Source organism: Pinus tabuliformis, chromosome J (genome assembly GCF_031772625.1).
Source record: "Pinus tabuliformis cultivar Carrire ecotype Pingquan chromosome J, CPIR1, whole genome shotgun sequence".
Lineage (NCBI taxonomy): Eukaryota > Viridiplantae > Streptophyta > Pinopsida > Pinales > Pinaceae > Pinus > Pinus tabuliformis.
The window spans coordinates 1,462,995,408-1,463,022,373 of record NC_142295.1 but is presented as its reverse complement, the minus strand read 5'-3'; the positions used below and the strand labels follow the sequence as shown (position 1 = coordinate 1,463,022,373).

General features: G+C 39.5%; 1 protein-coding gene across 2 annotated transcripts in view; it reads left to right on the top strand.

Moving 5' to 3' along the window:
• Positions 1–26,966, top strand: part of LOC149232881 (RING/U-box superfamily protein) — a 179,791-nt gene that overhangs the window by 25,052 nt on the left and 127,773 nt on the right. The window contains exon 2 of one of the 2 annotated variants that reach the window (XM_089379534.1): positions 3,196–3,276. The exons of the other annotated variant lie outside the window; for it this stretch is intronic. Within the exon in view, the coding sequence (XP_089235660.1) occupies positions 3,196–3,276 (81 nt within the window). The remainder of the gene's footprint in view (positions 1–3,195; positions 3,277–26,966) is intronic. 2 annotated transcript variants of the gene reach the window in all.

Genomic DNA, 26,966 nt, shown 5'->3' with positions numbered 1-26,966 from the left:
TTGTCACATGTCACACTGCTATAAATAGATATGCTAAAAGTAGCAGTCCCCCTAAAAAACAGGAAAATATAAAATGTCCAGAACAGCTAGGGGAACCCTGCCAAATGTAGCATGCCTAAAAATAGGTGCTGCTGAAAATAGAAGGTTCTTGTATGTACCTGAAACTATACCCATCGAACTCGATTTTCAGTGAGGAGTCCCAATATGTGATCAGAATTGACATGCAACCCCTGCTAAAAATATCACCATCTTGCATGTCGCCCAAAAGTAGCTCATTCAAATTTTGAGCTGGCAAGGATCTCAAATATACCATCATCACTGATATGCAAGTCTCTGAATGCTGTCTCCTAAATCATAAGGGCACTGCCAAAAATAGTAGCTCTCTCCAATCTAATAAAAAACCTGTGCAACATTTGTCTTTGAATCAAGATCACATCACTGAACCAATCTCATACTTGAACTCTATGGTGCCACCCCTTGCTCTACTTTCAAGCAAAGCTGTCTCTGGAAATGCCTTTGAATGCCAGCCTAATGAAATGTTCTGGGTCTTAACCCTCCAAATTTGCAAGTGGGCAAATCTGGGGATTAACAACTCCTTAGCCTTCTGCATTTTGGTACACAATGTCCTGTGTTGCTGCACTTGATGTTCTTGGATAAAATAAAACTTGTTCATCCTCTAGCAATTTCTGCACTTGGTCCTTCATCACTTTTCACTTTCCTCTTTGAATTCATAGAGGCTCATCTTCAAAAATGCAGGTGCTTTGCCCAACAACTCTATCTTTTCTTTTCATTAAGTACTGTTTGTATGCTCTGTTGGGCATCTCCAAAAGTTCTTCATACAATACTTCAATTTCCTTTGGCTTTTTCTCTGGCATTTTGTTGCACCAATCACCCTTGGTTGTTTCCTTTGTTATATTTCACCTGTGCCCCTGTACTCATAAAAATTTGGCATATTGAATATCAATGAAATATCTAGTTCTTCAAGCAGCTCCAGATAGTGTACATTCTCACTAGACTTCTTATTTATCTGACGTGGAGTTATCTCCTTTACATTCTATTAGCTATTTGTGACACTGGAATACTGCCACTTTTTTAAATGTATGATCACTACATCTTTGACCTCAAAAGATTTATGGGGTCTGTGCACATTTGCAGGCTAATACTTTTGCTTTTGCATCGTTAGTGTATTTTGTGCTTCCCTCATCTATTTTGCCACTTTCTTCATGTGATCACCCCTTTGCATCTTCAATGGGAAATTGACCAAGTTATGAAATCCTCATGGGTTATGTCAGTACACAATGTGAAAGGGTGATATTTCAGTGGACTTGTTCATAGAACTATTATATGCAAACTTAACTTGCACCAAAAATCCCACTATTTTGATTTCTCTCCAACTAAACACCTCAACAAATTCCCTAGACTCTTGTTCACAACTTGGCTTGGCCATTTGTCTGCAAGTAATATGCTAAACTATACTGTGGCTTTGTCCCTAATTTCATCCTCAAAATCCTCTAGAAATGACTTAGAAACTGTGTCTTTGTTTAAACTTTAATGTAATAGTCTTCTCCAACTTGTGCAAATGTAATGTATCACTTCCTTGAAGAACAACTACATGCAACTAGTGACATTGTTGGTCTTCCTACAAAGAATGAAACATGCTATCTTTGAAAACCTTTTCAGCCACAGCAAAAAAAGCATCAAACCCATGTTGTGTTCTCAGTAGTCCAGGTGCAAAACCTACTGATAAATCTTCTCAAGGCATCTTTGGTATCAACAACAATGTGTACAGTTTTGTGTTTTGACTTGTACACTTTGCCATCTATGTGATCACTCCTCACTCTGAGCATCCTCAACTCAAGTACAAAGCCTCTATGCAAGAAACCAAGTGTCCCCATGCCATCTAGGGTTCAGCACCCTCCTCCAAGATGCCCAACTCTCTTCCTTCAGGGTGAGTCAACCTCCCAAGCAAGCAAGCAAACTTTCCATTTACACATCGTGAAGATTGTCATCATGCCATTTAAGTCTCCAATGCTTCAAGGAAGTGTACCACATGAGCATGAAGACAAGGTGTAGCAATCTATGAGTAATGTATCACCATTGTGAATGTCTCTCATGGTACAATCAAGGGTAATTGACATATCATGCACCCCACATCATATGAAGCACCCCCAAGCATGGTTTAAGCATTTTTTAAGAAACCCTGAAAGCTAACAGGTCTAAGACTTACGGGCAAAGCAAATCTTTTAAATCCGGGACTACTTATTTTCCTTACGCAGTCCCATGATTACCTTACGGGCTCAGAGACTCACAGCAGCTCTCATGTCCAATTTAGTTTTATAACAGCAATGGATGGAAAAAAAGAGCATACCATGAAGGTTTCTGAAACTGATTTCTCGTCATTCCTTTTGAATATAACATGTATATTTTATTACAAAACTTTCTATAATCAGATCTCATCTAGTGTTGACTAGGTGCCATGCACGTACTTCTTACTAGTTTGCATCTGTGAAAGCTTATCTTGTCTAATTAAGGTTCATGCAAGCTGTGTGCATGCCTTATCTCCTCAAAGATCTACTAAACTATTTGTCTAAATTATATCTTCATCATAAAAATGTGTTGGCTGTGGGTATGGCAATAATTATGCTGCACCACTGATGTAGGATTGTTAATGTTGCAATCTTGACATTGCACTGAGTATATAGTATGCCCCCTGCAGGATTTTTGTTGTCAACCTGGAGAAAGTTTCTGTGAGCACCATTTGGATGGATTGTTGTTAGCATTTTGTTTGTACAACCTAGTCACTCTTATAATCTAAGTTCGGTGCTGAAGCTGCAAGGTGCTGATAAACTTGAAGTTTATGCAATAGCCAGTTAAAATCCATTTTTCCATCAAGTATTCTATGTTTTTGATTACTGTTTGAGATCTATACAATATCAATATATTCAGCATCATTGAGATCAATTCTGTGCAATATAAATTAGTCAGGTGGCTTTAGGAAATGCCTTTGTCTGGAATCTGGTCTCCATACGTTCATACTTTGTCTTCACCTGTTTTAAATTTGTATTTGTATTCATCTATATGGCTTGGAATTTTTAGTAGGTTTGATGTGTAACATAATCATATGAAGTAAAACCAATTGGTTTTCTGTATGTTTTTACAAGAACATTAATCTCGTTAAAGTGATCGTGATTTCAGGCAACTAAGCTTTATTGTTTCGTACATAAAGTTCCAGTCTGTGGTGAATGCATATGCTTTCCGGAACATCAAGTATGCGTGGTAAGTGTTTAAGTCGTATATTTTTTAAAATTAAGCTAAAAATTTGTTGACATTATGATTGACATTTTGTTTATATTTTATATGTTAGGATAAATGTTGTCAGGATACTTTGTTGAGTTAGATCTAGGAATCGAGATTACTTTCATATGGATGCCCTGAAAACTTGGGATTTACAGTGAGAAGTTATTCAAGAAGGGGTGCTTATTGCTAGATTTGTAAACATCTGCCTAGTCCTGTATTTTGTGTCTTCCCAGATAGCATCTGAGCATTCCTAAGGTTTGTCAAATTGCATCTATTGTAAGGGCACCTGCTTTGCTTTGAAATTAGTCCAGTACAAAGCTTTTTTTTTTGGCATAGAATAGCAAATGAAGTAATAATTATATATTAGAAGGAAGGGATGGACTTGCAATATTACTCGACAGAGAACTTGAGATAATGCTGTAGCTATTGGTGCCTAGCACATTCTCAGAAGAAGAGGTCAATATATGCCAGTAAGATTCTCTCCCAGAAAGGGAGCCTGCTTGGCAGAGGGAGACAAATTTCAAGTGATTTGAAAAAGCTTTGGACTTTGACCTCCTTAAGTGTATTTTTGTTACCTTTAAGCACAAAACTTGTGAACATAAAAGTTGTTTCAGTTTCAAAAGCAAACCGCTTTTACATTTATTTTGAAGCATATCCTAGAGTGGTCTTATCTAAATTTTATTACAGTATAGCAATCATTAGTTCAATAAACAGGATACTATGTGTTGTTAAGAATTAGAGCACAAGTAAGACAAGACAAAAACTGGCGGAAAGGGCTTTAGCCATTCTCTACTCATTTATTGATCTCATGATATCAATATATAATACATGAAATTGACCACTTCTAGATTTAGATCTAGATCTCACTTACAACTCCTTAGCTGGACAGCAGAAGCTGCTCCAAGCTTCTCTATTGCTCTGCGTCACTCTGTAGGGACTGCATCACCCTTCCCAACTCACTAGCACACGGTTTGCCCCATGACAAATTTCTTGGCGCTGTTTCTTGGCCCTGCTTCATCTCTGCTAGTCTCTCCGCAGCTATTGAAGCCTCTATGTCAGCCCCTTGGCTCTCTACGTCAACCCTAAGACCCTCTACGCCACCCACTTTGGCCTCTTCAGCGTCTGCGTAGTTCCCAGCTGCCTCTGCGTCAGCCTTCCCAGGCTCTGCGTTGTCTCTCTGGCACTATCTCTACCTCTTTGCTATGTATTCTCGGCCTTGTGCCAAACTGCCCCTCGCTGCAACAGATCACTGGTTCGATTTTCTCAGCAAACCCCGCTCTAGAAAATGGAACTGACTGATCGATTTGGTGTATCTCCAACTGACCCTCAAGCCTCCTCTTCTACTTTTCCCGTTGAGTCTTCAACGGCTGAGATTAAGCACCTAATCAACGGCTAAGATTAGATTTGGCTTGATCCATGTCATTTAGAATATTCTCACCCAGTTTTATATTAATATCTATTAATATTTTAATTTTCCTAAGTTTAGACTTAGGAACCCCATTAAAAATATTAATTATTTTAATATCTCTCCAACTGGGTGGAATTTCCCCAAACGACTTCTCTATCTTGGAGATCTTATGTGCCTTAACCTCTCCACCAATTTTCATGGCTAGAGCACATCCAATGCTACCAGAAATCAACACTCCCTTTTAGTGAGGAATGTGCTTTAGTAATGTTTCACCATGGAAACATCACACTGATCCTCCGCACCGGTACCTGTGCTGATGCTTGGCCTACTGCCTCACATCATCTGCACTGCTGCCCATGACACTGCCACTGCCACTGCTACATATGTACTACAACGCTCTTTCATTATGCTGCTCATGCTGCCCCTAGCATTGCCATTGCTAACCGCTGCACTACAACTCAGTGACCGAGAAGTAGGTAAGACTTCCTCCAAATATTGACATCCTAGTTAGTCTGGAAGCCTCGTGAAACTAAAGTCGCCTTTGTTGCTATTCTGTGCTCCCTCTGCTGCCATTGTGTTGCTGCATACACCTTTGTGCCTCTTGCACTGCTACAACCTCCACTGCGTTGCCTCAGATTTATGCACCCAAGCACTGCCTTGCTGCTCCACTACACTTTGCTCCACCCGACATCTGACATTCTGCTACTGTCGTTAAGGGCTCCCATAGCTGGATATGATCTAAGTGTTTGGGCACCTCAAGGATCCTGCCCCTAGTTTGTAGTCCTGCTGACTACAACTCGATGTCTCCCCACCTCTTCTATAGAGGTGCATGAGCACTGATGGCACAGTCGTCATCAGTCTCGACCTCTTGCTCTGCCTTAGCTGGAGCAACTTTGAATCGGAAGCCTCTCCCTTGTTTTTCTTCCTGGGACACTGGGATGCATAATGTCCCAACTCCCCACAATGGAAGCACTTAACCTTGGAGATGTCCTTCTTCCTCTTCCCCTACTGTCCTGCAGATGCTAGAGCCACATCCTCCTCCTCTTTCTTGATTCGTCCTCCTTTGCCACTACTCCCTGCCTTGGTCATCCGTCTGATCTCTTCTTGGCGAAGAGCTGCCCACATCTCCTCCCATCTTGGAATAGTGGCCCTACCCAAAATACTTTGGACAAATGTCTCTCACTCCTCGGAGACTGCATTTAGGGCAGTCCTAACCATAAATTCTGGATCCGGTGTAGACCCCACGGAAGTAAGCTGGTTGCAAATCTCCTGCAACCTGAGAAGGAACGGATCTATCTGCTCTCTCTTCTGCATCTGATACGGCCGCAACTGGTTTTCCAATAGCATCTTCCGCTGCACGGAAGTGCCTTGATACAAGGTCTTCAAGGTATCCCACATCTCCTTTGCTGTGTTCTTTTAAGCAATGTGGTATGACATGATCTTTGACCCCGTTTAGGATCATGCATTTTGCCCTCGCCATTGCATACTCATACTTCTCATTCTTAGTTGGGTTGACTGGGATAGCCATGGTTCTCAAGGCAAAGTCCTTGATGCGATGTCGATCCAGGACTGCCAGGATCTTGGCCTTCCAGATGACAAAGTTGGAAGCTTCGTCCAACCTGTCTTGATCCCTCAGTCTGTTCACTACCATTTCAGCTCCTCTACTAGACTCCCTCTGAGATTCGACTTCCCTCATGGAAATCTCCCTCTAAGTCCTGATTTCCCTCTTGGAAATCCTCTGTCTAGTTCTCGAACTGCTCCTCTCCAATCCTCCTTGCAACTGCAACTCAGATCTAGATTTCCTGGCTAGAAATCCGTCAAGGTAGCGACTCCCTCTTCTTGGTTCTGTCTCCTTAGGTATTGTTCTGTTCTGACAGAAACAACACCCCACTAGCTTCTCAATCACAATCTGCCCACAGCTTCCCAAGTCCCGACAACTGAAGAAATTGAGCCTTTCAGGTTCTGCGCAATCCCGACAATGACACAATCTGCTCCTCCTGGCCATAACGTCGATCCTTCTTGGCTGAGAAAGATGACCGGCATTGCGTAGGTCTGATCTGCCCCTCTCTGCCTCTGCGCTTGCCCTCCTCCTGACTCGAAATGATGATGCAGGCCCTCTGCGTCACTTCTTCTCTGCTGCTTCTGCTTTGGAACAACACTGTCTCTCGGGACAACTGCTACTGTTACAAATTCTTCAGATTACTGCTGGTGCCTTCAGTCCTCCTGTGATCTGCAACGCTTTGATACCATGTTAAAATTTCTAAGTTTGGCACGTTAGAAATTCCTACTACATTATCTGGTTTATTTTCTCCTACTTGTTATTTTCATTAACAAGTTATTTATAAATATAAAAACTGAAAATAAACACAAATGCAGCGTTAACACATATATAGATCAACAACTGAAATAATTGAGACAAACACACAAGGGACACCGTTATTTTTGGATAATCGTCCCCGAAAAAACCCAATGCGGGAAAATCGGTGCAGTAGATATGAGGGTTTTATTATTATGCAGTTTTTGAATACAACTAGGGTGCCAGAAATGGCTCACCCAACAGAGAATGCCCTCTGCAGAAGTACTTCTTTTCGGAGACAAATATTCCAGCTGATCAGTCACCAGATGAACGATCCCACAACAACTACGACAACTCCTTAGCTGGATAGCGAAAGCTGCTCCAATCTTCTCTACTGCTCTGCGTCACTCTACAGGGACTGCATCACCCTTCCTAGCTCACCAACACCCAATCTGCCCCATGAAAAATCTCTCGGCCTTGCCTCTTGGCCCTGCTTCAGCTCTGCTAGCCTCTACGCAGCTACTGAAGCCTCTGTTTCAGCCCCTTGGCTCTCTGCGTCAGCCCTCAGACCCTCTGTGTCACCCACGCTGGCCTCTTCAACTTGTGTGTAGCTCCCATCTGCCTCTGCGTTAGCCTTCCCAGGCTCTGCGCTTTCTCTCTGGCACTATCTCTGCCTCTCTGCTATGGATTCTCGGCCTTGTGCCGAACTGCCCCTCGCTGCAATAGATCACTGGTTCGATTTTCTCAGCAAACCCTGCTCCAAAAAATCAAACTGATTGATCAATTTGGTGTATCTCCAACTGACCCTCAAGCCTCCACTTTTCTTGTTGAGTCTTCAACGACCGAGATTAAGTCCCTAATCAATGACTAAGATTAGATTAGGCTTGATCCATGTAATCTAGAACATTCTCACCCAGTTTTATATTAATACCAATTAATATTTTAATTTTCCTAAGTTTAGACTTAGAAACCCCATTATAAATATAAATTATTTTAATATCTCTCCAACCGGGTGGAATTTCCCCGAACGATTTCTGGGTCTTGGAGAGCTTATGTGCCTTAGCCTCTCCACCAGTTTTCATGGCTAGAGCACATCTGATGCTACCACAAATCAACATTTTTGAGAGACCAGTTGCTATGCTGAAATTCCCAAATGTTGATTGAATTTTGATTGTGATTGGATTTCAAACCTTGAAGCCTAACTATCATTATTGCTATGTGATATGCCCCCCTATTAGGTGCAAGGTGAGATGTTTGTTGAAGGGATCCAAGCTTGAGATTTGGATTCTTTTGTTCTTCAATGATATTTGGTGGTTTTTGGTTGACCACTAACCATTTTTAGAAATGCCCGTGATGGTTTTGGTTGACCACTAACCATTTTGAGTTGAACAATGCGGTGGTTTTGGTTGACTACTAATAATTTTCATAATATAGTCTTTTGAAGGTGTTGGAGAGAATCTTTGTTGCTTTATCAATGTATTCCCCCTTTGAGGTGTAGAGAATACAATCTCTATATCAGCATTGAATTCAAAATATATGTAGAATTGATCCCCAATCATGCCCAAAATTATCATTTGTAACAATTGTTTGAAAGCCTTTTTCTCTTGTGATTTTTCTTTGCAAATGTGTCTTTACCTGTGTTTGGACTAAAAGGTAAGACTTATGCAGCTTCTGCACTTGTTGATGCCATCTCCAAGAATTTGTATAGTCACAATGAATTGTTTTCTTAACCTTATTTTTCTTTAGACATTTCAGAGAGGTGATTTGTCATCCCACAATGAAGACAAGGATGGAGATCAAAATATTGATTTTTGATGTGACCAACTCTTCAAGAAACCTCGCACTCACAAATCAAACTAGTTTTAAGTAATCTGGGGTATGGAAGTTTTTGCTTTTATCATATCATAAGCCATGTAAATATTTGTTGAATAACAATTCTCTGTAAGGTCTAACAGCCATCTTGGAAAGTTCATTTTGTAAATATTGTTGTTGTTCTTTTATATCTTCAAATTCACATGTGCTGCTACTGCTTTTATTGCCATTTTGTGCTTCTTCTTGTGACTTATCTTCAACATGTTTTTTTTTTCATCAGTCATTATATGACTTCATATCATCCGTCACTTGGGTTTCCTTTGCATCCACCATTACATTATGTACATCACAAGTATCATCAACCATCTTCATTAAGTCTTGTGTCACAAGTTGCATCAACATTTTGCATGAGCATATCTCTATCACAAGTTGCATTAGTCTTTTGTATTGGATCCTCTATGTTACACATTGCATCAACCGTTTGTATGAGGTCATTTGGTGTAGATTTTGCGTCAACCATACCATCATTGTGTTTTTCCCTTTGAATTAGTTTCATCTCATGTGCTTCAATCAATTTATCCTTCATATCTATTTGATATTGAAGATCAATAAGCTAATTATGCAATTGATGTTTATAGTCTTGTAATTCATTGATTTATTGTGAGGCATTTTGTAAATTTTTTCTTGCTTTAACAATTTGTTATTTTACCCATGCTCACTTGTCACGTTCGCTTGTACTTGTTTTTTTTTAAGCTTACATTTGCTTGATTTTATGTCACCATATGGTGTCGGGTACTATCGATCATGCACCTGAAAGTGTGATTACAATGATTGACTTTGATGACTCACTTGATATCTTGATGATAATTTTTACACTTAACTTTGAAATGTTTAGGAATTTGTACAATTCAATACTCAAATTCAATGATTTATTCTTCAATTTTTACAGTTCAACGCTTAATTTAATGGTTGAAAAGACTATTGTCTTTGACATTTTGATGATGCTCCAAACAACTTTTTGTCCTCTTGTCACATGTGAATAATAAATTTGATATTAATGCCTTATACTTCTTGTGCATTGTGAAAAATTGCAATTAAATGCCAAACTAGACAGAAATTAGAGTATCACACATCCAAAATTGTGCACGACAACAAATGTCCTTAGACCCTCCTATTCAATTTTAGGACATGTCTAAGGCAAGGAACAAAAAGTTGATTATATTATGGTATGCTTATGACCTATATTGAGCCCAAATACAATGAAAAGCCTTCTAGGAACCCTTTTTCAAAATATTTTTTCACCAATTTTTAGGCTCAAAGCTTTTTGGTCACCTTCCTTATCAAGGGATTACATAGAAATAAAAAAAACCTAAATGAAAAAGTAATCAATAATGGGACAAGTCTTCTTCTCATAAACCAAGGAGAGATCTCCTGAATATAACAAATTCAACATAGCATTGAACACCAATTAAAGCCAACATCTCCCATGTTCTTCCACTGCTTTTCACTCTTGGAAAGTTACATTGCTCATAACCATGATGGTGATAAAAAGGCCAAGGTCATTTATCTCAAAATCATATCAAAATTAGTCGAACAACAAACTCACAGACCTTCCTTTGCTTGTTGAATAATAAGATGCAGAATATTAAAATATGAAGTATGCATAAAAAACTAATTGTGGTAAAAGAACTTTTTGAAATGTGAATACCTCATTTCCTCTTTATAACAACCCGTGCATTTGAATGGTTGGTTGTCTCCTTGCAAGCCACATTGTTCGGTCACTTTTCTCAATGAGTTTGAATAACACATGGTTCCTTTTCTGTGTTCAGGGGGTTGTTACTCATTGACCATGACTCAGGTTTGGCTGTGTCCCATTACCCTAATGACACACAATGTTTAGGCTCTAACGAAATGGCAATTTTTTTTTAAACTTTGTTGTTGCATAACTCTTTCAATCTTTTCCCTATTTCATAAAGATGGCGACTCTCACTCCATTTGCTATGCACAAATGAGCAGATTTTTCCTTGGAAAGGTCATCTGCAAGCACTGAATTGTTGCCTTTTGTAGCTTGGGCAGATACATCTACACAAGCCTAAGTATCTAGGCATGCAAAAGTCGTCCAAGATCTTCCTAGATACTTGCTCTAGTGTGAGGAAGGTGTTTTTGAACTTAGCCTACATTAAGAAAAATACGTAAGTATTATGTTGGCTTATTGAGCTAAATTAAATTTAGGGAAAGTAAAGTAAATTATTTTAATGATTATATTTTAATCTCGACCCTTGATCTCAAGTGAGGTGAAATCTAATGTTGACCATCAATCAGTTTGGAGATTAGGGTTAGGGATTTAGCTCAATGTAAAGTTATAAAAGCAAGGCTAGGGAGAAGGAGAGGACACAACATACAACATCACAAGATTGAGAGAGGCTTCCCTGTGGGCATATTGGGTTCGAGGGAGCGGAGAGATCCAGGTCAGCCAAGAAGGGTTTGGTCAGTTAGATCAGATCTAGTGTTTTATGTAATTCCTCAATTGGGCCATTTTCTTCAGCATTGGGTCAACAACTATTTCTTGGTATAGCAAGAAGCAGATATGAGTTGCACTCAGTTCAATAGAGGCTGAGTACATTGTTGCCAGCTTGGTAGCATGTGAGGCTATTTGGATGAGGAAGTTGCTTGTGGGACTTTTCAGACAGAGGATGGAGCCTACCATGATACATTGTGATAATTAAAGTTGCATTAAGCTCTTTGAGAACCCAGTGTTTCATGATCGCTCAACGAATATCAAGATCAGGTACCATCATCTTAGAGATTGTGTGCATAAAGGGATAATGAAGCTACTGTACATTCCAACAGGGGAGCAGACAATAGACATCTTGACAAGAAGTAGTTTTGTTCATCATAGAGATAAGTTGGGAGTTGTACAAAATCCCTTCCTCACTAAGAGGAAGTGTTGAAAACGTAGCGAGAAATAAATTCCTTGATTTGTGCGTTAATTCAAGGAGTCAATTCGAGTTTCTTGTTTGGCATACACGATTTCCTAAAAATTAGGACGAGCTATGGTGCAATTAACTAATGTGCTCAAGTGGAAGGACGAGTTACTTGTCTTCTAGTGCGAGTTGATTGAGGAAAAGGATGAGTGGTTGAGTTTTGAGACTTAGATTTGAGACAAGATGAGTTGCATGTGAGTTTTCACTTAGTGATCTCAATCAATCACAAAATCATTCCTTAATTAGAAATGTGCTAAACTTAGTCATTCAAATTGCTTTAAAAAGGAACAAAGGCACAATTTGTATCATAATTTTGTGTGAACTTGTGAGAGAAAGAAGCCAAGGAGTTTTCTTGTATGAATTATTGAAGGAGAAAGATCTCGTAGAAGTACACATAGAAATGGGGAATTTCTTTATTTAATAGGAGCTTGATTTGGCTAAAGTTTAGGAGGCTTGCGCAAGAAATACAAGCCCTTTTGTGCAAGGATTTAGGGAAGCAGGGGCAAAATCTTGCAGATTGTTTCAAGCCTAGACTAAGGCTAAGAGGTCATTGTATTCTCTTTTGAAGCAAGTGTATTTGTAAGAGATCTATTGCTCATTCTTCTTCAATAATATTATCAAGCAAGCGAGGGTTTTCCCAATTGGGTTCCCTAGAAAAATTGTTGTGTTCGCTTGTGTGAATTGTGCATTTATTTATGTTCTATTCCATTGCAAACTTGGTAGAGAAATTTTGTGTTTATATGAAAAGAAATTATATTTCAGATTGTTCATATTAGCAGATTAGAGTTTCGTGGAATTTCTACATGGTATCAGAGCAGTGAACAAGAATCGACCAACACAGATTTCAAGTTTGAAAGATGTCACACGTAGGAATAGAAATGAGAGAGCAAGATAGACTTGACGACGCCTCAAATTTTGGTGTTTGGAAAGTCCAAATAACATTCTTGTTGGACGAGTTTGTGTCGAAGGATTATGCAGAAAAAGGTGTTGTAGAACCTTCAAATGTAGATGAGTTAAGGCTTTTCCAAAGGTAGATGGCCAAGACCAAGAGGATAATCCTCGATGTACTTTGGGATAATGTAGTCCCTCATGTTGCAGGTAAAGATACAACTAAGGAGATGTGCGATGCCTTAGTCAAGCTCTATCAAAAACCTTTCGAGAACCAGAAGATGGTCGTCAAAGAGAAGCTGAGGACAATCAAGATGCAAAAGGGTGAGAATGTAACTTCCTAGCTCACCAAGATTCATGAAGTCTGTGATGAGCTAGCAACTATTGGAGAGAAGCCGGTGGACAAAGAGCTAGTGCGTGTGGCTCTAAATGGGTTTACCAAGTATTGGCATACTTTCGTTCAAACTATTACTGGACGAGATACACTATCGAATTGGGAACGCCTATGGAGTGACTTCACTTAGGAGGTGCTAAGGCTCATACTAGTTGAAGCTTCTAGTAGTAGTGGCAAGGGTTCCAAGGGTGAGAAGGAAGAAGAAAATCTTGCTCTTGCAGGTAAAGGCAAAGGGAAGAGTGAGAACAGTCAGAAGAATGACAACAAGAAGAAGGATCTAAGTAAGATCAAGTGCTACCATTGCCATGAGTTTGGGAACTTTGCTTCCAAGTGTGCTAACAGGAAGAAGAAGTTGTCGAATAAGGAGCATGTAGATGCATCAATTGAGGTAGATGAGTTTGCCTCTTAGTTTGAGAAGGATTTCTCTTTGATAGCTTGCATGGAAAGCTCAGTGGGGAGCAACACGTGGTATATTGATTCAGGAGCCTTCTTCCATATGATTGGGGACAAGGAGTATTTCAGTGAGCTGGATGAGAAGGATTTGCAGGTCAATATTGAGCTTGGAGATAATGGCAAGTATGCTACTACAAGAGTTGCTACTGTCAGCTTTGAGAGGGAGTTAAGGAGCACTCTCCATCTCAAATATGTTCTCTATGTTCGAGGGTTGAAAAAGAACCTGGTTTCAATAACTATCCTTGAGGTTAAAGGATATGATGTTATCTTCAGCAAAGGTAAGGCTTACCTCTTGCATCTAGCTTCAAAGACAATGAAGCAGATAGGTGTGAGGGTGAAGAATCTCTACAAGTTGCAGGTAGAGACAGATGCAACCTTGAGAAACAAAGCAAGATGTGCAGATGTTGGTGAACTTTGGCACAGACACATGGGACACTTGCATCATGGGGTGCTGGGGATTCTTCAACAGATTGCCACAGGATTACCAGTACGCGACCTTGACAAGAGTGAAGTGTGCAGGCAATGCACGCTTGGCAAGTTTGCCAACTCTTCTTTTCATGGTCAAGACAACAAAGCCAAAGGGATTTTGGAGTTGGTGCTTTCAGATGTGTACCGACCCTTTTCTTCTCCATCACTAATGAGACACAGGTATTATGTTACTTTCATTGATGATTTTTCTCGGAAAAATTGGATTTATTTTATGAAAAAGAAAGATGAGGTCTTAGACAGGTTCATAGAGTTTAAGGCCTTGGTAGAGAAGCGAACCAGGAAGAAAATCAAGGCAGTGAGAAGTGAAAATGGTGGAGAATATGTCTCCAATGCCTTCAAGGAGGTTGTGCAGAGGAAGGTATTAGGAGAGAGTTGATAGCATCTCATAACCCTCAATAGAATGGGGTGGCTGAGAGGAATAACACGAGTATTGTTGGAGTGGCCAAGTCTATGTTGCATGATCAAGGATTGCCTATGTTCTTGTGGGCAAAAGCATGCAACACTGTAGTATTTCTACAATACAGGAGTCCACACAGGGTGCTTGGACGAGTTACACCAGAGGAGGCTTTTACAGACAAGAAGCTTGATGTTTCACACTTCCGGATCTTTGGCACAAAGGTCTATTGTCTTGTGTCCAAGGATAACAGAAATAAGCTGGAGCCCACAACAGAAAAGGGGATTTTCGTGGGATATAGTGAGACAACTCAGGCATACAAGGTGTATCTTCCAGGACTCAGGAAGACAGTTCTCAAGAGAGATGTGAGATTACAGGAGGATCAGGCTCTGAGAGTTTCCTTAGAGTGTGAGTAGATTGAAGTACCTGAGGAGGAGCACTTGCTCCCAAACAAGAGTCACAACCAACACCTAAGAGTCGACCACAACCATAGTTTAGTGGCAAGAGGGTAGTGCAACATGATGAGGAGGATAAATTAGGCTGAGATTAGAAAAATCAGCTAGAGCCATCCACCACAGGGAGGAAGAAGGCCAAGTGGGCCAAGAGGTTGATTTAAGAGGCTTAGGAGCAAGTAGAGGCCCCTAACACCATGTTTAGGTAGAGTAAACAACCACAGAGGTACACAAGTTTTGCCACTCCTACAGCACGTCCCTGTACAATGCTCAAGGCTCTGGGCTGGATAGCAGGAGCAACCTTCAATTTGTTATGGGCCCAAACAATAGGGTGATCGCTATCGCTTGCTTATTAGGTGGGGGGATTACACTGGCCCCCGACTGATTGGATTGGGCCGATGGGAACTGCTGGGACAACATCAGTCAGAGAAGATCAGAGAAGATTACGGGGAGCCTTGTTACAAAGAAAGGGGAGCCATTGTTTGTCAGATTACAACTGCAGAAGCGTCACTTAAGTTGGTGGATACTGAGCCTCCTTCTTACAAGGTGGCAACTTGCCAGCAAGTTTGGCAGGATGCCATGGTGGAGGAGTATTCCTTTATCATGAAGAATGATGTCTGGGAGATTGTTCCATGACCTGAGGGGAAATCAGGAGTTGGATTGATATGGGTGTATAAGGTGAAGCATGGAGCAGATGGGAATGTGGAGAAGTACAATGCAAGGTTTGTGGCCAAGGGGTTCTCACAGTCTGAGGGCATAAACTATGAGGAAATTTTTGCCCTAGTAGCACAGTTTTCATCTATTAGGACTATTTTGGCACTTGCAACATAGATGGGGTGGAGGATCCACCAGATGGATGTGAAGATAACCTTCCTCAATGGAGTGGTTGAGGAGGAGATTTATATGGAACAACCATAGGGGTTTGAGTAGTTCAGTAGAGACACACATGTGTGTAGGCTGAGGAGAGCTCTCTACAGGCTCAAGTAGGCTTTGAGAGCATGGTACACTTGGATTGACAACTACCTTCGAGGATTAGGCTTCACTAAGAGTGAGGCGGATGCCAACCTATATTGCACAGGTTGGAGGGATTTTGCTCATTCTAGTTCTCTATTTTGATGACCTTATACTGACTTGAGATGAGAGCTTGATCCAGGATTGCAACGAGTACCTTGCAAAGGAGTTTGAGATGAAGGATATGGGGCTTATGCACTATTTCCTTGGCTTGGAGGTTTGGCAAGGTGATGGTGAGATCTTCATGGCATAGGGCAAATACACTACAAAGATTCTCTAGAGATTTCATATGTAGGATTGCAGACCCATGGCCACACCTATAGTCACAAACTGGAGGAAGGTGAATGCTAGTAGAGGAGAGTGAGTGGATACTACAATGTACAAACAACTCATTGGGTCGTTGATGTACTTGGTCAACCCACGACATGATATATGTTTTGCAGTCAACCAGTTGAGTCAGTTCATGATGGAACCGACCAGAGTGCATTGGGTTGTTGTGAAGCATGTTTTGAAATATCTCAGAAGCACAACGGATTATGGATTGTGGTATAATCATGTTGATGGAGTGAGGCTTGAGGGCTTCACAGATGCAGATTGGGCAGGGTGCTCCACATATAGGAAGAGTACTTCAGGCGGTGTCTTCAACATTGGGTCAACAGCTGTTTCTTGGTATAACATGAAGCACATATTAGTTGCACTCAGTTCAGCAGCGGCCGAGTTCATGGCTGCTAGCTAGGCAACATTTGAGGCTATTTGGATGAGGAAGTTGCTTGTGGGAACAGAGGATGGAGCCTACCATGATACATTGTGATAATCAGAGTTGCATTAAGCTCTCTAACAACCTAATGTTTCATGATTGCTCAAATCATATCGAGATCAGGTACCATCAACTCAGAGATTGTGCAGAAAGGGAGAGTGAATCTACTGTACATTCCAACAGGGGAGCAGACAACAGACATCTTGACCAAGGCATCGATAAGAAACAATTTTGTTCATTGCAGAGATAAGTTGGGAGTTGTACAAAATCCCTTCCTCGCTAAGAAGGATTGTTAAAAAATTAGTGAGAAATGGATTCCTTGGTTTGTGTCTTAATTCAAGGAGTCAATTCGAGTTTCTTCTTTGGCATGCTTGATTTCCTAAAAATTAGGAGATTCCCTAAAATTTTTTATGAGCTATGATGCAATTAACTAATGTGCTCAATTGGAAGGACTAGTTACTTGTTTTCTAGTGTGAGTTGATTGAGGAAAAGGACGAGTGGGAGTTTCGAGTCTTATATTTGAGACAAGATGAGTTACATTTGAGTTTTCACTTAGATACCTCAATCAATCACAAAATCGTTCCTTAATTAGAAATTTGCTAAACTTAGCCATTCAAATTGCTTTAAAAAGGAACAAAGGCACACTTTGTATCATAATTTTGTGTGAGATTGTGAGAGAAAAAAGCCAAGGAGTTTTCTTGTGTGAATTGTTGGTGGAGGAAGATGCGTTAGAAGTGCGCATAGAAATAGGGAATTTCCCTACTTAATAGGAGCTCGATTTGGCTAAGGTTTAGGAGGCTTGTGCAAGGATTCAGGGAAGCAGGGGCAACATCTTGCGGATTGTTTCAATCCTAGACCAAGGCTGAGAGTTCATTGTATTCTCTATTGAAGCAAGTGTATTTGTAAGAGATCTATTGCTCATTCTTCTTCAATAATATTCTCAAGCAAGCGAGGGTTTTCCTAGTTGGGTTCCCTAGAAAAATTGTTGTGTTCTCTTGTGTGAATTGTGCATTTATTTTTGTTCTATTCTGCTGCAAATTTGGTAGATAATTTTTGTGTCTATATGAAAAGACATTATATTTCAGATTATTCATATTAGCAAATTAGAATTTCATGGAATTTCTACACAGTCTAGGTGTGCAAAAGTCGTCCAAGATCTTAGATACTTGCTCTTGTGTGAGCAAGGTATTTTTGTAACTTAACTTAAGGTAGACTTAGGAAAAACACATTAGTATTATGCAATATTGTGAATACTGGCATTGGGATAATATCGACAAGGGTTCGGAAAACGAAAAAATCGTAAAAATTGGGAAAATATTGGTAAAATTGGCAAACATTGGCAAAATCAAGATACCATAAAAATATCGGTAAAAATCGACAAACATCGGCTAGGCCAAAAAATCGTGATTTTGAGATAAAATCAGGTTGTTATTGAGATGTTCGCAATACTGGTATTATGTTGGATTATTGAGCGAAAGTAAACTTAGGAAAAGTAATGCATATTACTTTAGTGATTACGTTTGCGCCGAGAGGTGCTCTACAATGCAGTATAGGGGTCATGTGTGGGTGTAATGTAAGAAGGTTTGTAAACATTTTGACATGTCGACTTGATATGTTGAATTTATATTAATATATCCAATTTGTAATAAGTAAAGGATTCATTGGTAAACATTTTAATGTCAGTTAAAAGTAATATAGAGCCTAATATGGGGGAGATGTTGTAGCTTCTATACAAATTTAAAAGTAATAAAAATAATAATGTAGAAGTGTCCTCAGACACGCAATTTTATTAATAAGAAAATAAATTACATCGGGAATTTTGCAAGAGTTTTCACCCGAACAACAAAACACTCTTGCAATGAACTATTTATAAGCTCAATGTCCTAACTACCTCTAATTATGGATCACTTATAAAATAACAAGTGTCCATTTACAATAAAAGCTATTTAAACAACTTACTAACAATTCTCCTAAATTAGAGCCTAAGATACGGCACATTTGTAGAGTCATATCTTTTTACAGCTATATTCTAATTCTGAATGTCTACATTTAATAATTAAATATTCTAGATTAATAATTATTAATTTAAAATATTAAATTAATAATTATTTTATTCTAACTTTATAACCTATGATAATATTTTATTTTTGGACCATCTAACATTCCCCCCTATGATCCAAAGATACATTACAACAGTTACCAAGCTCATCCCTGAACTTAGTAAATTTTATTCTGCCAAGAGGTTTCGTGAAAATGTCGGAGTTCTGATCTTCTGAAGGACAATAAATTGGCTTGAGGACATCCTTGGCAATGAGAGATCGGATATGATGATACTTGGTGTCCACATGCTTTGTCTTTGAATGAAAAACTAGGTTCTTGGTAAGCTCAATGACTGACTGGCTGTCAATGAATAATGACGTAGACTCTGCCTGAGAAATGCCCAAGTCCTGCAAAATTCTACGCAACGAAACAATTTCACATGCTGCTTCCCATGCTGAAATGTACTCCGCTTCTGCTGAAGAAGTGGCCACTGTAGCAAGAAGTGGCCACTGTAGCTTGTTTCTTACAACTCCAAGACACTGTTACTGACCCCATGCTCATTAAATAACCTGATGTTGATGCTCGATCATCAATACTTCTAGCAAAGTCGGCATCTGAAAATCCACCAAGTACAAAGTTTTCAGTCTCTGTGTAAAGAAGACCAAGATCTTTCGTTCCTTGAATATATCGAAGAACTCTTTTGTGTCATTCCAGTGGCTGTCTCGTGGTTCCTGCATAAAACGTGAAAGAATACTGACTGCATAAGATAGATCAGGGCGAGTGTTTGTAAAATAAATCAAGCTGCCAATCAACTGTCTATAAGTAGTGCTGTCCACCATTTCCTCCCCTTCAAATTTTGAAAGTTTCAAGCTTTGCTCCATGGGGGTAAGTACGGGCTTGCAATCCTACATTCCAAATCGTTGAAAAACCTCTGCTGCATACTGACTCTGAGAAATGAAAATATGATGTGGACGTTGGAAGACTTCAACTCCAAGATAGTAGTGAAGTAATCCCAAATCTGTCATCTTAAAACCTCCATGTAATTCAATTTTCACTTGTGCAATATGATCATCATTGTTTCCAGTAATGATCAAATCATCTTCATACATAACAAGAATCACTAGATATTTACCTTGTTGTCGCACATATAAAGTATCATCAGATTCACTTCGTTGAAAACCAACTTTCCTAAGGTATTCATCCATTTTTGCATACCAAGCTCGGGGAGATTGTTTTAACCCATATAAAGCCTTGATCAATTTGCAGACTTTATGTTCCTGCCCTTCAATTTCAAAACCTGGTGGTTGCGTCATATATACTTCTTCCTGTAAATCCCCGTTGAGAAAAGCACTTTTTACATCTATTTGATGAACTTTCCATCCTTTCTGAGCAGCCAATGCAAGTGTTAATTAGATGGTGCTCCATTTAGTTGTAGGAGCAAAAGTTTCCTCATAATCAATGCCTTCCAGCTGCGCAAAACGTTTAGCCACAAGTCTTGCTTTATACTTTTCAAGTTCTTCATTTTGGTTGTACTTAATTCTATAAACCCATTTGCATCCTGTGGGTTTAACATTTTGAGGACAATCAACAAGTTTCCAAGTGTTGTTATCAATTACTACTCGATATTCTTCAATCATAGCCTGTTGCCATTCTTTATGTTTTATTGCTTCTTTGTATGTGGAAGGTTCAGTTAAATCATCTGCTAGCAAGGCAAAATTGCCTTACTTCTGTGTGACTTCCTTGTTCCTATTTATTCTGCTCATCAGGCCGTACATCTTTCAAAAGTTGAACTGCCCATTTTGGTAGTTGATGCTCACTTGTTTGAGATTCTGAAAAGTCACCATCATTGTAAAGAGGATTAATGTAAACTGATGTTCGTCGATTAGTTGAAGATTTTAGAGGTGGAGAATCACTGTCTGAAGAACTGCTGTTGCTTGGAGATGCGGATGAATTGCTAGAAGATCTAGATGGTGTTGTTGAAGTAGATGGACTGGATGAATCATCTTCAAATGAAGGAAAATCAAGTTCATACCAATTTGGTGAATTTGGTTGACTTTGCATATTTCCTTTTCTTTGATTGCCTTTAGTTTCTAACTTTTGAAGAAGACTTTCGATTTCTTCAGCTCTCTTACTGATCCAAAATGGATCCTAAACACCCTCTAAGTCTTCAAACATCCAAAACTATTGCATAAGAAGAACCTTTAAAAATGTCGGATTACACTATCGGGAGTGAAAAACACAAGGAAACAGTGGAAATAGAGCCTATCGGAGGTCAAAACAACTTTACATAGGAGCCGTTGGATCTGGCCAATCAACGGTCCAGATCCGATCGACATATCGTAATCGGCGGTGACAGGCAGAGGCTATCGGAGGTGACCATATGACAGTTGCGATCGCGATCACTGCGGGTCAACGAGGACTGTTGATCAAGCGCGCAGATCGACGACCCAGGTTAACTCGCAACATCGCAATCGGCAAATACAAGGAGCACTTACCAAACGGTTTGGGGTCTATGCGATATGCGATTGTGATCAATCGCATCGCAATATCGCGTCGGAGCAGTACAATGGAGCGGGGCCGATATACATATGACTTGCGATAGCCGGACCCGATGGAGTTATAGATGATATTTTATATATTTTGAGATCCGGAAAACGACATTTTCCTTTGTATTTCGCATTTTCGTTAAATAAACGAAATGCAAAGGAAATGCGCCCAATGCGATGAAGCGGACCCGATGGAACTTATAGATGAAAATATATAGCATTTCAAGTCCACCATAAAGCCATTTTGCGATATTTTCAGTGTTTTAATGTATTTTTCAAATACAAAGGGAAACCACAGAACGAGCATTTGCGACATGCAATAGTGATTTAAAGGCGGACCTGATGGAATATAGGGCGGAATTCATAATATTTGAAGTCCGATAAACAGTGATTTGGTGGATTTTTCTCGTGTTTTACAGTGTTTCTCTGTGTAAACAGAGAACACTATTTTTGGGGATTTCAAAGGCCTGATGGTCCCTTCCGTTGCAGAACAGGTGGCCACCTTCCCTGAAGACGTTATGCCATGATTGCTAACGCTCAGAAGGGGATTCGAGCAGACAGAGGCTGGGAGCCAGAGAGCCTGAGAAGGGGAAACGAACAGACAACGCTGATTGGCTTTAAAGCCACAGACTGACAGAGACAGAGAGGAAGCAGTGTTGAGACAGAGAGAAAACAGAGATAGAGAGTGAAAGAAAGAGTCTGTGTACTCAGAGAGGCTTGAGGGATTCAAGCAAACTCCTGCTGTTTTGTATCTGTGTGTCGAGACTCAATTTGAGCTCACACTTTTGTAAAAACTCTGCTCTTGAAGACATAATAGAGAGGTCACAATTGAAGGCTGGATCAAGAGACGTAGCCCAAGAGTTTTGGGTGAAGTCCATATTAAACTTGCTGTGTTTATGTGTGTTAGTCTATTATGTTTCTCTAACTACTCAATTGTCTATATTATTCACAATCTTATCGATCCGTTGCACTAAGTAATATAGGCAAATCCATGCACATGAGTCTGTAATACCTTAAAAGTAATCTAAGATCTTCATTTTCAAATCAAGTGGTATTAGAGCTTTAGGTTTGCTAAGGTTAGACAAGCTTGTGCTGCGTTGTTGAATGCTAACTAGGTCAAAGCTCAAACTAGGAGAAGGAGAGCTTGTTGAGACTAATCCAGAGATTGGAAGAGTCTATGCTCAGAGGAGAATGGCTGGAGAAGTCCCATTGGAATCAGAATCTTAGTTCATGGACAATTTCATAATCATGAGAGCCATTGTGGAAGAAATGTATCGGGAATTTAAGAAGGATCGAGGTGAAAGCACCTCAACACTCGAACAAGGCAAAGGGGTAGAGGAACCTCTTCTAGTTGCCCATTCAGAAGGCGAAGGGAAAGGGGAAGAGCCTCCTCCATCAACTCCTGCTTCTAGCCTTGAAAAGAAAAAGAAGAAAACATCTTTGATTAACTTAGATGTAAAATTTGATTTGCCAATCTATGATGGAGAATTAAATGCAGAAAAGCTAGATAACTAGATTAGACAGATTGATGTGTATTGCAGGGTGCAGAACATTGATTCAAAAAGGAGAAAAATTCAGCTGGCTAGCCTTCTCTTTGGAGGAACTGCACTAGTGTGGTGGGAAGACAGGACACAAGCTGATTTGAAGAAGCATGGTAAAATTCTTTCTACCTGGAATGAATTTGTTTCTTCCATTAAAAAACAGTTCTGTCCTCTAGCTTATATGCAACAAGAAATGATGAGTTGGCAAAGTCTTCGCCAATTAAAGGGCCAAAGTGTACAAAGCTATACCCAGGAATTTAGAAAAAGAGCTTTAACTATTGGCATTTCTCTAGACTCACCTGAATCTTTATTGAAGTATATAGGTGGTCTACATAACTATTTGAAGCACACCATTCTCATGTTTAACCCCACTAGCCTAGATGATGTATCAGTTCAAGGTACACATCTAGAGGCTAGAGGCAAGAATGTGAACACAAAGATTGGGGGATCATCAAAGCCCTCTGCAAGCAAAAACAAGGAAAAGAAGAAGCTGAGATGGAAAGAGAGGAAGGAAAATGCTATACAGGAAGACAAACCTTCATGCACTCACTGCAAGAAAGATGGACATGATGATGCACATTGCTGGTCTTTGCATCCGGAGCTGAAACCCAAGAAGTTCGATGGCATGAAGAAGAAGACTGCTGCTGCTATTCAGAAAGATTTGGGGTCAGACTCAGGTGATGAAACAATAGTCACAACTACAGGTATAAAAGGTAAAAATTCTGAAGCATCTACTAGTAATTCTGCACAATCTATCGATAATGAAGAAAATGAGAGGAAAAGACATGAGCTTTTTCATAGTAGAATTATTTCCAAGCATTAAAAGGTTGATACTTTATTTGATAGTGGATCACAAGTAAACTTGATTTTTGAAGCACTTGTAAAGAAGTTGGGATTACTAACCACACCTCACAAGAAGCCATATCCATTAGGTTGGGTATGTGATAAAGCAAAGCTACAAGTGACTAGACAATGTAAACTTAGGTTTGCATTTGGATCAACATTTGTAGATGAGGTTGAGTTAGATATAGTTCCTTTGGATATATGTGTTATTGTTTTAGGAAGTCCTTACTTGTATGATAGAATAGCCATTTTCTATAGAGTTGAAAATAAGTATCAACTCATCAAAGATGGAATAGAATATATTGTAAGAGTTCATAAACTCAAAAATAATTACACTCATAAACTCAGGGCAGATGAAAAGAATTGTAAATTCATGCAAGCAATTTTTATTGATGGTTGTAAAGGAAAAGAACCTTGGTAAAACCAATGTATTTGAAGGCTGTGATGCTAAACAGAAAGATGATTTAGTTAAAGTTGTTTCAGAATATGATATCCTATTTCAAGAACCTAAAGTTCTGCCACCCAAAAGGGAAATAGTACATGATATTCATTTGCAGCAAGATGCTCCATTGCCTAACATCTGAATGTACAGGTTATCTGCTTTAGAGAATGCAGAGATCAAGAAGCAGGTACAGGAGCTGCTCGATAAAGGGTTCATAAGGCCAAGCACATCACCATGTGGCTCTCCAATCGTGTTGGTGAGAAAGAAAGATGGTTCGTGGAGGATGTGCATTGATTACAGAGCATTGAATAAAATAACAATCAAGAATTGTTATCCCCTTCCTCGCATTGATGATCTATTAGATCAGCTGAAAGAAGCAATTTACTTTTCCAAGCTGTACTTACGTAGTGGCTATCATTAGGTCAGAGTAGCAGAACAAGATGCGTGGAAAACTGCTTTCAAAAGAAAGTAAGGGCTGTATGAGTGGCTGGTTATGCCTTTTGGCTTAACTAATGCTCCTGCCACTTTCATGAGAGTTATGAATGATGTTCTCAGGCCTTTTATTGATGATTTTGTAATTGTATATTTAGATGACATTCTTGTTTTCAGTAAAACATGGGAAGAACATTTGAAGCATGTAAAACAGACTTTAGATGTTTTGGAAAGAGAAAATCTCTATGTTAAGTTATCAAAATGTGAATTTGGCAAAACATCTTTAAATTATTTGGGTCATATTGTAGGGGGTGGTGAATTGAAGATAGATCCCTTTATGGTTGAAGTCATTGTGAGCTGGCCTAAATCCAAATCTGCTACAGAAGTTAGGAGTTTCCTAGGAGCAACACAATATTGGAGAAAGTTTATTGCTAACTTTTCCTTGATTGCAGCTCCCTTACATGCTTTAACAGGATTGAACAAGGTGTTTCAGTGGGGAGGCAAATAGCAAAAAGCCTTTGACACCTTAAAAGAAAAAATTAGTACAACACCAGTACTAGCACTGCCAGATCTTCAACGACCATTTGAGATTGAAACAGATGCTAGTGACTATGCCATGGGAGCAGTGTTGATGCAACACGGTAAACCCATATGCTATCATTCTGAGACATTTAATTCTGTAGTAGTTAATTATCCCACATGATAAAGAATTGTATGCATTAGTACAGAGTGTGAAAAAGTGGAAACATTACCTAATGGGCAAAGAAATAATCATACATACAGATCATCAGCCACTTCAATATTTGCACTCAGAAACTAAATTGCAGCAATCAAGACACTATAGGTGGATGGGTTTTCTACAACAGTTTCATCTTGTCATCAGATATAAGAAGGGCATACACAATAAGGTTGCAGATATGTTATCTAGACCAATCATAAATGCATCTACTATACTTAAGCATAACTCAGTAATGCATGAAAGCTACATTGAACAATATGCTCAAGATATAGATTTTAAAGATGTATATGCAACTTTAAGTCATGGCAAACAAGTAGAAGAATTGGATTATTATGTTAAGGACCAACTCTTGTATCATTTGGGAAAGTTATGCATTCCACAAACTGAAAGAGTTAACATAATCCGAGAAGCACATACTTCTCTTATATCAGGTCATTTTGGTGTAAGTAAAACAGTTGCACAGCTGCAAAGGTTCTGTTATTGGCCAAGAATGCATGAAACAATTTCTAGATATATTAAAGGGTGTACCATGTGTGCTAAAAGCAAGCCCAACAATAAAAAATTAGGCTTGTACACTCCACTATTAGTTCCTTCTCGTCCTTGGGAAAGTGTTTCCATGGACTTTGTTGGGGGATTGCCAAAATCTAGAAAAGGTCATGACTATTTATATGTTATTGGGGACAGGTTTAACAAAATGTGTATTTTAATACCTTGTAACAAACAGATTATCGCTGAACAAACAATGAAGTTGTTCTTTCAGCATGTATGGGTTCATTTTGGGTTACCCACTTCCATTGTATCTGATCGAGATTCCCGATTTGTTGGGAAGTTTCGGTCAGGTTTGTGGGAATTGATGGACACCAGACTGAAGAAGAGCACAACCTTTCATCCACAAACAGATGGCCAAACAGAGGTGGTCAACCGGACAGTGATTCAGTTGCTGAGGGGCTATTGCAGCAAGCATCCCAAGCTTTGGGATGAACATTTGTGTTATGTGCAACATGCTTACAACCATGCCAAGCACTCTTCTACACAGAGATCTCCTTTTGAGACTTCTATTGGTTTTACACCAAGGTCTCCCTTGGATTTTGTCTTTGGAAAAGACATAACGGTTGATGGACACAATGATGTGGACAAAGCAACCAAGTTCATTGAACAGATCCAAAAAATTCACAAGGAAGTGTAGGAACAGCTGGAAAAGAGCCAGGCCAAGTACAAGGCAAGGCATGATAAACATCGAATTGAACATAGCTTCCACGTTGGTGATCAAGTTTGGCTATACATCAACAAAGACAGAATGCAAAGTGAAGGAAAGAAGCTGAAGCCAATAAGGTATGGGCCTTTCAAGATACTTGAGAAAATTGGTGAGAACGTTTTTTGCCTTGATTTTTCAACTTACATGCACATCTATTCAGTGGTTAATGCAAAAAATTTGTGACTATTTGAACCTTCATTAATTGAAGATCCCGAAGAGCAAAGTTAGTTGCCTTCTATTGATGATCTGTTGCTTGGATATCTCAATGAGTTGCAGGAAGATACAGTTCTGGACAGGAAGGTGAGAACTACGCGCAGAGGGGATATTGAGTACCTCAGAATTGGACTCAAAGGTTCAAAACCAAGCAGTGCACGATGGATGGAAATTGGACAAGTGAGGAAGCTGTATCCTCACTTGATCAATGCTTGAAAACCAACTTTTGGTGGTCCAAAAGCTTTTTCAGTGGGAAGGCATGATCCAAAATGTATCCTAA